General features: G+C 35.9%; 3 protein-coding genes across 3 annotated transcripts; 2 read left to right on the forward strand and 1 right to left on the reverse strand.

Annotated features, from left to right (window-relative positions):
- Positions 1-5,571: 5,571 nt before the first annotated feature.
- Positions 5,572-8,246, forward strand: LOC139897557 (receptor like protein kinase S.2-like). Its single transcript, XM_071880262.1, has one exon. It carries the CDS (start codon positions 5,603-5,605, stop codon positions 7,508-7,510), a length of 1,908 nt encoding a protein of 635 aa, XP_071736363.1. The 5' UTR covers positions 5,572-5,602; the 3' UTR covers positions 7,511-8,246.
- On the forward strand, positions 7,586-8,122 carry LOC139901187 (receptor like protein kinase S.2-like). Its single transcript, XM_071883920.1, has one exon. The coding sequence runs from the start codon at positions 7,586-7,588 to the stop codon at positions 8,120-8,122; it is 537 nt and encodes a 178-aa protein (XP_071740021.1).
- A 2,807-nt stretch (positions 8,247-11,053) lies between the features above and the next one.
- On the reverse strand, positions 11,054-11,576 carry LOC139901188 (uncharacterized mitochondrial protein AtMg00820-like). Its single transcript, XM_071883921.1, has 2 exons — positions 11,562-11,576; positions 11,054-11,458 (listed from the first exon to the last, which is right to left on the reverse strand). Exons 1-2 carry the CDS (start codon positions 11,574-11,576, stop codon positions 11,054-11,056), a joined length of 420 nt encoding a protein of 139 aa, XP_071740022.1.
- Positions 11,577-11,793: the final 217 nt, after the last annotated feature.

Consider the following 11,793-nt stretch of genomic DNA (forward strand, 5'->3'; position numbering starts at 1 on the left):
TTTATTTATTAATAAATGACTTTTACTCTAATAAAAATTTGATAAATATATTTAAATATATAAAACGATTATATTTAAGTTATATTATAAACATGTATAGATTTTGAAAGTCATTTTGGGTCAAACTGACTTTTGTTGACTTTTACATATCAATATCGAGCATTAAGATTGTGATACACTACGACTTGACCTAAATTGTTAGACAGATATTGACCAATATATAAATATATATACTTAATATAGGTTCGTGAATCCGAGGCCAATCTTACATTTGTTCAGTGCCATCATATGCGTAATTACTACGAAATACAGTATTGTGAGTTTCATTTGCTCCCTTTTTAAATGCTTTTGCAATATATATTTTTGGGACTGCGAATACATGCGCTTTTACGAATGTTTTACGAAATAGACACAAGTAATCGAAACTACATTCTATGGTTGGATTATCGAACCGAATATGCCCCTTTTTAACTTGGTAGCCTAAGAATTGGTGTTTATTATAATTTCCACCAATTGACGCAAATCCTAAAGATAGATCTATGGGCACTAACAAGCCCCAGTCAGAGAATTTGAACTACTTTAGTACTTCGATTTATCATGTCCGATGAGAGTCCCGGAATGATGGGGATATTCTATATGCATCCTGTTAAGGTCGGTTACCAGGTGTTCAATCCATATGAATGATTTTTATGCAGATTGCATTATGATGTTCATGAAAAATGGAAATAAATCTTGTGGTCTATTAAATTATGGAAATGATTGTTTACGATAAACTAATGAACTCACCAACCTTTTAGTTGACACTTGAAAGCATGTTTATTCTCAGGTTTGAAAGAAATCTTCCGCTGTGCATTTGCTCATTTTAAAGATATTATTTGGAGTCATTCATGGCATATTTCAAAAGACGTTGCATTCAAGTCGTTGAGTTCAATAAAGGTCATTATTAAGTAAATGACAGATTAAGTCATCTATAGTTTGGATATATTATGAAATGGTATGCATACCTGTCAACTTTCGTTGTAATGAAAGGTTGTCTTTTGAAAACGAATGCAATGTTTGTAAAATGTATCATATAGAGGTCACAAACCTCGCAATGTAACCATATGTATTGTACTCGTCCTTATGGATTAGGACGGGTCGTCTCAGTAATCACAAACCACGCACCGGATATCATTGATCTCCATTCCTCGTGCGGAAAAATTTAATCGGATTGGAAGCCTATCGTAACTAACTCTCCATAAAAATAAGTTAACTTTTCTAGGTAAATGTTTGAACCATCCAGTCTATGAATCAGCTGATGGCAGAATCCTTTCGTCGATATACCGACGTGTGTTGCAGACTTGAAAATTCCATCTTCCGAAATTGACCATTCCCAAGTGTCTGGATATTTGGCCATGTACAATTACAAACACCTTGCAAGTTCCAAAATTCGACTATGCTTAGTAAATAGCTTCGCCAAGTGTGCCATTTACATAGGGGTAAAGTAATCAAAAATTGTGTGTTCGTTATAATATATAACTAGTCCGGATCCAGCCCGCGCGATGCGACGGGGGCTTTCGGCATGTGTATTCATATTTAACATAGCTTTACGTATATACAGAAGGGAAAATGGCCCATGTGTTAAATGCCGTTTCGAACGTAGTTAGTTTCGTTTTGTTCATAAAATTATTTCGAGTCTAACGGTGCTGTCGAAAAAATTTAACTCGTGGCGAGTAGGAAGATACGGGATGTCGTTGTGTTTAACGTTTTTTTAAAAAGTGTCCGTTTTAAACGTAGTTAGTTTCGTTTTGTTCATAAAATTATTTCGATTCTGACGGTGCTGTCGTAAAAATTTAACTCGCGGCGAGCAGAAAGATACAGGCTGTCGTTGTGTTTAGTTTTTTTTTTTTTTAAAAATGTCTGTTTCGAACGTAGTTAGTTTCATTTTGTTCATAAAAATATTTCGAGTTTAACGGTGTGGTCGGTGGAATTTAACTCGCGGCGAGCAGGAAGATACGGACTGTCGAAGTGTTTGGGTCAAGTTTTTATTTTAAGTAGGAGAATTTATGTTTTACTCCCCTGAAGTTTGGTGTAGGTTTTATAGGTTGGTTATAGTTGAGGGGGCTATTTTGGAGTTTTTTGAGTTGAGTTTGGTTGGATGTCGTTTTATCCCTGTTTTGTTCTGTTGGTTGTATCAAACGACACATAGCCGCACGGCGTTTAGTATGGTAAGGGAGTTTAACGGTGTGGTCGGTGGAATTTAACTCGCGGCGAGCAGGAAGATACGGACTGTCGAAGTGTTTGGGTCAAGTTTTTATTTTAAGTAGGAGAATTTATGTTTTACTCCCCTGAAGTTTGGTGTAGGTTTTATAGGTTGGTTATAGTTGAGGGGGCTATTTTGGAGTTTTTTGAGTTGAGTTTGGTTGGATGTCGTTTTATCCCTGTTTTGTTCTGTTGGTTGTGTCAAACGACACATAGCCGCACGGCGTTTAGTATGGTAAGGGATTAAGCCGCACGGCGTTTAGTATGGTAAGGGATTAATTTATAATATATATAATAATAAAAAAAAGTGATGTAAAAATCATCACCCGATATAAAAAAAGAGATACGGAGTAAATAAGAAACTTCTTTCTTCCGCCGCCAAATTATTGAGAATTTGAAAAACAGATGTTATCTAAAACTCAATTGTTCTCGATAAAACCTGCTAAAAAATTGTCGGCCATAACTTTCAAATGGATGTTCAATTTTGTTACTATTTGTATCTTATTTATTACTTTTATCCTAAAAATAACTGTCTTAAAACTTTTTTTTTTTATTCTAGTTAGGTCGTAGGCAATTTGTCCTAAGAAAAAAATTTAAAAATAGTTTTTAGGGTGTCTTTAATAAATTATAAATTTAGAGTTTGTACTTCCATAATAATCACTCCCCCTGTAAATAACTTTTTCAAACCAACTTAATTTACCGTAAAATTTTGCCTAATCAAATTCTTAAAGATAACTATTAGGATTAAAATAGAAAACTCAAACTTTAAATCTGGTCTGGTTGACTTCTATTTTGAATTTTTCATTTATTTTGACCTTTAAACGTACTTATCATTACTATATAAAATTTTAGTTTGTAATTCGTTAAATTTAACATCGATATTGATTAAAAGGACACAAAACTCCTGAAACACTACATAAACAACACAAAGCACAAGTCGCACATTTGTACGTTAAACGCAACTTGCAATATGAATTCGATGCAAGTTGTTTTTTCAACTTTGTAGAAGAAAATAATAATTAAATCGAATTTAAGTATAAAAAAATATTACTTTTCAAAATTTATAAGTTGCGAACTGAAATTCAGGCCATTCACCAGCCATAATTGTCGTTTGCAAGTGCAGTTTGTGAATTGACAAAAAGTTATCAGATGATCACTAAAAAAAAATAGGTATTTTGGTTCAACACCGTTTTTTTGAGGAGAATGTTATCGTTCATTCGAAAAAAGACATTTAGATAAATATTATTATTATTATTATTATTATTATTATTATTATTATTATATATATAATAATATAATACTCCCTCCGTTCCATATTTATTGTCACCAGACAAAAAACACACAGTTTTAGGAAATTCCACTAACTTTATTTCTCCACCAATGAAATATCTTCTCTCTCCAGATCCACCAATGAAATATCTTCTTTCCTTTCTATTTACGGAAGTGGACAATTAATTTGGAACTTCTCAAAATGGAATAGTGGACAATAATATAGGGACGGAGGGAGTAATAAATAATTTTGAATATTACTATCCATGTGGACACCCATCGAAACATATGATATCTAATTATCTATTAATTCATTCATATTTGATATTTCACCAACCTCCATTCACACACTTGATTCCAAAAGTTGTCTTTACAATATAGTGGTTGTTCTCTTCCTCAACCATCATGAAGACAAAATGGTAGAAATCGTTGGCCAACTTAAGTACACAAAATTCAAACATACAACCAATTCATAGTTGAATAAAATCACCAAAAACCTTTTGTTTTTAAATGATGCTAAACCCATCTATCATGCCGCTATATTCAAGAATTGCAACCAATCAATGTCATTTTCTTTCAATCTTTTCATGTATACCATTTCTCTAACACGATAAATTATTCATGTCATGACATAGTTTTAACTTATGCAACTCGTTCTTAAATAGAAATTATAAATAATTGCAACTTATATATGGATCCCTATAAATTTTAGAGATATCATAGCTAACAAAATTTCTTATCTGTCACACCAGCCTCACATTCTAATAGACACTACAACTAACTTATAACTAGTGTTTTTCATAACTACAATAGGTATGACAAGCGAAACAATAGGTACAAAAACCAAAAGTTTTTTCATTCTTCATTATCATTATTACATGCATAACAATATTGTGTATGGCGGAGCCATCACCCGGCCTCTTGGTGCCTATGGCATTGACAAAGGGATGGAGTTTTATAAACATATAGAATACGAAATCAACGTTTCGATTTTTATTTGAAAAAGTTAGATGAGGCGTCCATGTGGTTTATCCCGGATTTCATTCGGGGGCCTAAACTTTTTTTGACGTGCGTGGTCACTGTGCTTTACACTCGTTCCCGTGTGGTTCTCATACTTTAAACTCGTTAAGTTGTATCAGTAAATGAGAAGGACCCCTCGCAAAACAAGTGTAAAGTACGGGAACCCTGCACGTAAAAAAAAAAAAAAATAAGGGCCCCGCATGAAATTTGGGGTAAACCACGTGACACCTCGTCTATTTTTTTTTTCTACACCGAGATATAATATTGTTTGTGTTCAACTTTAAAATTTTCATTTAACTTGCGGGCTATGCACAAAACTTACAGAAAAATTTCCCTTCCAAAAAAAAAAAAAAAAAAAAAAAAAAAACTTACAGAAAATTTGATTGTAGTATTTATGTATTCAATACATATTGTAGAAAGCATTAAACATTACACCTATTATTTATAGGTCAAGCACAATAATACAAGATAAAATCAATCAAATCTATAAAACCGACCATCGTCTTAAAGTACGTTGTTTTCGCTCTATTGCAACTATCTTACAGTTAATGAGCCTTTTATGGATGATAACGTTTTTGTCCATTTACTTAATAGATCTCACATGTGATCAATAGAATTCTAGCTTATTTTCTTCTTGCAAAACAAAACAGAAGATATACACAAATATATCATACATCTATAGGTCAACTTTCTTCGGTGTGTACTATATCGATCCTGTATGTCAAGTTATTATCCTTCCTTAAGAGTGCTTTATATCATTCTATAAATGTGAATGATCCATAATTAGTTTAAACACGTAACCAACAAAATTTGAGTTTTGGCACATTACTGTTTATAATATAAAATTTGACCCACCAAAAATTGACTTTCTTTACAGTTAGGCCCAAAATCCATCAGATGTCAATGCGGGTAAGTGACCGATCCACCTGTTTTTCTTATCTGGCTTTTTAAAATAATTGTTTGTGCCCACATAAAAGGTGGTCCCTTTTTTATAGGTGGTCTATTAATACACATTTCAATTTCAATTCAGTTCAATTCAATTTCTCAATCACCACCATAATAATCAGCAACTATGCATTTACACCATATATGTTTTGTATTACCATCTGATGCTGATCATGACATACACCCATTTGATCACCACCCTAAACCACCACCACTACCAACTCCCCCACCGCCACCTAAGCGGACCCCACGAGGCGTTCAACTCCGTAAAACGCTTCAAAAGTTTTTCAAGTCAAAAAAGGACTTTCGTTTATGTAGATCATGCCTAAAACCAACGAGCGTGTTTCACGACACAGATGGAATCCAGTTTTCGAAGGAAACAAATGTGGGGGCCCACAGCCCGAAGACGTATACGTACTCGGAACTTTATATAGCCACCAAAGGGTTTAGCCAAGATGAGATACTTGGAACCGGTGGGTTCGGGAGAGTCTATCGAGCCGTTTTACCAAGTGATCGAACCGTGGTGGCGGTAAAGTGTTTAATGGAGACCGGGGAGCGGTTCGAGAAGAGTTTCGCAGCTGAATTAGTCGCAGTGGCCCACTTACGACATCGTAACTTAGTCCCTCTTCGTGGTTGGTGCGTTCATGAAAATCAGCTGCTTTTAGTATACGATTACATGCCAAATCGGAGCCTTGATCGGTTACTATTTAAAAGAGTCGATAAAAATGGAAAGTTGGTGGGCCCACCACTTAATTGGGAAAGGAGAGTGAAAATAGTAAAGGGTTTAGCAGCAGCATTGTTTTATCTCCATGAACAGCTTGAAGCACAAATTATACACCGTGATGTAAAAACGAGTAACGTGATGCTCGATTCGAATTTTAACGCGAGACTCGGTGATTTCGGGTTGGCTAGATGGTTAGAACATGAACTCGGGTACCAAACTAGAACGAACTCGATGTCTATGAGTAACCAACCGCTTCGGTTAATGGACACTACGAGAATTGGCGGTACGATCGGTTATTTACCACCCGAGAGTTTCGAAAAACGCGCGATTGCTACTGCGAAATCGGATGTTTTTAGTTTTGGTATTGTTTTGTTGGAAATTGTAACAGGAAGAAGATCAGTTGATCTTACACTTCCTGATGATCAGATCATTCTTGTTGATCGGATACGAAGTTTAGCCGATGAGAAGATGGTTCTGAAAGCGGCTGATACCCGGTTGCCAAACGGGTCGTACCCGGTTCATGAAATGGAGCATTTGATTTATCTCGGGTTGTTAAGCACGCTCCACGACCCGAAATCTCGACCCAATATGAAATGGATCATAGAATCACTTGTAGATGGTAATTGTGCAACCCTACCTAAGCTTCCTTCGTTCAAATCCCACCCCCGGTATATAACCGTATCTCATAGCACCACCACCACCACAACGGAAACCGCCACTACCGGCGCTAGCGGTGGCGGCACGACCACCACCACCGCCGCCACTTTTGCAATTGCTTCCAATAGCTCAACCACGTTCGCTACAGCTAACGACGAAAGTTTATACCTAACTGCCGAACAGGAACTTGGACACGTCAGCGATGACATCAGCGCCACAACACAACCTAGCCACCGCCTATTAAACGTGTTCCCGATGGTTGAACCGCCAAGGGAGATTACTTATAACGAAATCATTTCTGCAACCGAAAATTTTTCAGATTCTTATCGATTATCAGAGGTCGATTTCGGAACCGCGTACTACGGTGTTCTCGACAACCAAGACATTATTGTAAAGAGGCTCGGGATGAAAACGTGCCCGGCCTTACGGGTCCGGTTCGCAAACGAGCTAGCCAATTTAGGAAGACTTCGCCACCGAAACCTCGTACAGCTACGTGGGTGGTGCACCGAACAAGGCGAAATGCTCGTGGTCTATGACTTTACGGCTAACCGTTTATTAGGTCAACTCCTATCCCATCATAGCCATAAAAGATCACCGGTTTTGCAATGGAACCATAGATACAACATTGTGAAATCACTCGCGTGTGCGATTTGATACCTTCATGAAGAATGGGAGGAACAGGTTATTCATAGAAACATAACGTCGTCTGCTATATACATTGATGCTTATATGAACCCTAGGCTGGGTTCGTTTGCGTTAGCAGAATTTTTAGCACGAAATGAACACGGGGAACACGTTGTAGTTGATAAAAAAGTATGTGTGCGTGGGATTTTTGGATATTTGGCGCCGGAATATATGGAATTAGGTGAAGCTACACCAATGGCGGACGTTTACAGTTTTGGTGTGGTGGTGCTCGAGGTGGTGAGTGGGCAGACAGCTGTAGATTTTAGGCGGCCCGAGGTTTTGTTAGTAAAAAGATTTCACGAAATCGTGTCACGTGAAGGAGACTATGACCGGTTGATAGATACACGACTAGATGGAGATTATAACCGAAAAGAGTTAACGAGGTTATTGAAGTTAGCAATGGCGTGCACACAGTCTAACCCAAATTTAAGACCAACGATGACGACTGTTGTGAGCATACTTGACGGACACGATAAATTTCTTATGGATAAAGGGCAAAAAGAGAATATGGATGAATGGAAAGAAAAAAATGTGTTATCTCTGTCACTGATTCGAAGAATACAAGCTTTGGGAATTCAATGACAGAATTTATACGTGGTAAAATTATGTCTTGAGTTTTGTTCTGTTTTGTGTTTTGTAGTGTGAATTAATATATGTAAAATCGTTAGTGAAATGTTGTATATATTAATATTAATGTGAACGTATGCAGACCAATATTATATTGTTAGTTACTTAGTTTGTGAAATGTTGTATATATATTCTTGTAATATACGATTCAAATTGAACCTTCATCTGCATACAATGATACAATTACAGGAAATTGTTGAACAAACATGTATAAAATAAATGTAAAGCAAATACGATAATTACATCATTCAGCAATTTGCCTACATCCATGATCGTTACTAGATTCTTATTATAATGCATCTCAGTTTACATACGTCACGTCTAAATATAAAATCAGAGGAAAAAATAAATTAGACAAAAAGAACTAACGGTCCAGTTCACCGTACAAACAGTTCTTGCGATTTGTCACCCACCCCAAGGAGAAATTTACAAATGCAACTTACGATTATCATAACAAAGATTGAACCATTTAGCAACGGTTGTGTGGGAAAACAGGAAACACGTTTGCAAAAACACATGATCAAAGCAATGACCTTAATATGCATAATTTAAGCTATGGGCATTAAAAAGTCACAACTCACAACCTACTACGATAATAAGATATAAGAAAGTTGGTATTTATGACTTCAGAGTTTGAATAAAACGGTTTCATAGTTTACATTTTCAAAATTAGAAGTCCAATGTATGTAAGAAAGAAAAATGTAGATAAAAAGACGGCTATGATAATTGTACAATAAATAATCATGTATCCAGTCTTCCTAATATTCAACCTTGTCAAAAGTTGGATCATCAATATATTCTACAGAGTATACCTTTGCCAAGAAGTAAAAGGATATAAGGTGCCTATTCAAAAAAAATATCCCAAAGGATTCTAATATGTATATATCTTCCTGTATATATTTGGAGGTTAATAAAATCAATGACTACAGTATTATATGTTACAGTACCTCATTAAGTCTTTGAATTATTAACATGTTTTTAACACACTAAATAATTACAATTATCATTATACTCCATATGCAACTGAAATACTGAATGATGTCCTGCAAAAGTTTCCAACACTATTCTGATGAGAATTGCAGCCAGTGATCCTAATTTGTACAAAAACTTTCTGATACAATCCCACATCGGTCACGTAAGAAACTACATGAGGATACAAAATTCTTGGGTTCTCCTAACAGTTAGACATATTTTTTATGCTAGGCTCTTCCTTTGGGTTTAGATTCGTAACATATTCTTAATAAGCTTGATAAGAACTAGTAATTGGATCAAGGAAACTTTATATTTTGACATTCGGACTCGAATTTCGTAATTTTTTCTTATAACAATTACTATACTGTTATTGAACTTAAACCCTAGAAAACGCATAATTGGTACACTATTACACTTTTTAATGAAATCGTCAAAATAAATCAGTTTAAATAAATTGAAATTTCGAGAATTAAGAACAATAATGTTATAAGTCAAAATCAAAGAAAAAGTAATTATACCTGGTCTAGGTTTTCGGCACAAACTAAGGATCACCTATCAAATAAGGGGTGTAGGATCACCGGTCTACACGAATCGAGTAGCTTTAACGATACACTCCGTCCGGCCGGAAGATTGATGGTGATGGATCTAACGGTCCACAACGGTGAATCAGTGATAGATGTTTTCAATGTTAAAAGTAAAGATTTTGATCTTGTATTGAATATGAATACATGTTTGATACAATTGAATTAAAATCTAAGAAAGAGTTGAGTGTTCTTGTACACTAAACTCTCTAACAACTACTTCTAAATTAAGGGATGGTTACAATTCACTTTTGGAACCCCCTTATTACAAATTTGGAAAAGTGTGCTGGTATGGCAGATTTTGATCCGTTGAATTGGCTGCTAGTTGTGATATTGTGACTTTGTTCTCAAATGGGAAATGATGAAAGTACCTTTCTGATCCCAAAGGTCAACTTACCTTAAATGGTAATTTGCCTTTTTTGCCTCTTGTTTGTTGTTACAGTCTAACACTCCCCCTCAAGTTGAATAGTGGGGTTTTCAATATTCAACTTGCCAAGAACTTCACTGAATAATCTCCCATTAACTGACTTGGTGAGAATATCAGCTAGTTGATCTTCTATCCTGATTGATGGAAGAGAAATTATTTCGCCATCTAACTTTTCTCTAATAAAATGCCGATCGATTTCAACATGTTTGGTGCGGTCATGTTGAACGGGATTCTCTGAAATAGCGATTGCTGCTTCATTGTCGCACAAGATTTGAATTGCTTCTTGTGGTGGAAAACCAATCTCCGTCAATAGCTTCTTGATCCATAATGCCTCGACCACTCCTTTGGCTATTCCTCTGAATTCTGATTCGGCACTTGAAAGGGAGACAACCTTTTGTTTCTTACTTCTCCATGCAATCAAATTACCCCCGACAAGTGTGAAGAATCCGGATGTAGATTTTCTATCCCCTTTTTCTCCAGCCCAGTTTGCATCTGTATGTATTTGAGTCTTTAAGTGTCCATGTTTTTTAAAAACAACTCCATGATCTGCTGTTTTTTTCAAGTATCTGATGATTCTCATTACAGCTTTCATATAGTGAACTTGTGGTTTATGCATGAATTGACTCACAACTTCAACTCCAACTGCATGTGCTATATCAGGTCGAGTGTGAGCAAGATAGATGAGTTTTCTCACCATCCTTTGGTATTGCCCTTTATCAGCAAGGTCAGCTTCATCTTCCATATATAGCTTCTGGTTTGGAATCATTTTAGTATCAGCTGGTTTGCAATCAATCATACATGTTTCTGCAAGAAAATCAAGAACATACTTCTTTTGACAGATAAATATTCCCTGTTGGGATTGTAATACCTCAATCTACAAAAAATACTTAAGTCTGCCCAAGTCTTTCATTTCAAATTCTTCGGAACTGGTGAGAAAGTCTCAGAATAATCTATTCCATATGTTTGAGTATATCCCTTGGCAACTAACCGGCCTTTGTATCTTTCAATGGTACCATCTGGTTTGTATTTTATTGTAAACACCCATCGGTTTCCTACTGATTTTTTTCCTTGAGGAATGACACATTTTTTCCGCGTGTCACTTTTCTTGAGTGCTTCCATTTCTTTTTCCATGGCCTTTCTCCATTTGTCAGATTTCATTGCTTGATCAACTGTAGCTGGAATTTTTTTAGAGTATAAAGCAGAATTGAATTTATGTGCTGCATTTGATAGATTCCCGTATGCAATATTAGCAATTGGGTATCTGGATCTTTGAGCTTTTTTTCTGGAGAGTATCTCTTTGGTGGTACTCCTCTATTGGATCTTTGTGGTAGAACATATATTTCAACAGAAGTGGAATTGTTGTCAAGTGGTATATCTTGATTTTGACTGTTTTGTTCCTCTTGAACCTCATTACTCGAGGAGACTCCATTTGGTTCAATGTTAGGTGATTCGGGACAAGGATTTGGTGATTCGAGATTAGGATTTGGTGATTCGGGATTAGGATTTGGTGATTCGGGATTAGGATCTGATGATTCGGGATTTGGTGATTCAGGATCGGGATTTGGTGTTGGTGTTTGAATATTACCAGGTTTAGGTATCCAGGTTATCCAACTGAGAGTGTCATTATCCTCTTTCTCCCCCTCACT

Source organism: Rutidosis leptorrhynchoides, chromosome 3, assembly GCF_046630445.1.
Source record: "Rutidosis leptorrhynchoides isolate AG116_Rl617_1_P2 chromosome 3, CSIRO_AGI_Rlap_v1, whole genome shotgun sequence".
In the NCBI taxonomy this organism is placed as follows: domain Eukaryota; kingdom Viridiplantae; phylum Streptophyta; class Magnoliopsida; order Asterales; family Asteraceae; genus Rutidosis; species Rutidosis leptorrhynchoides.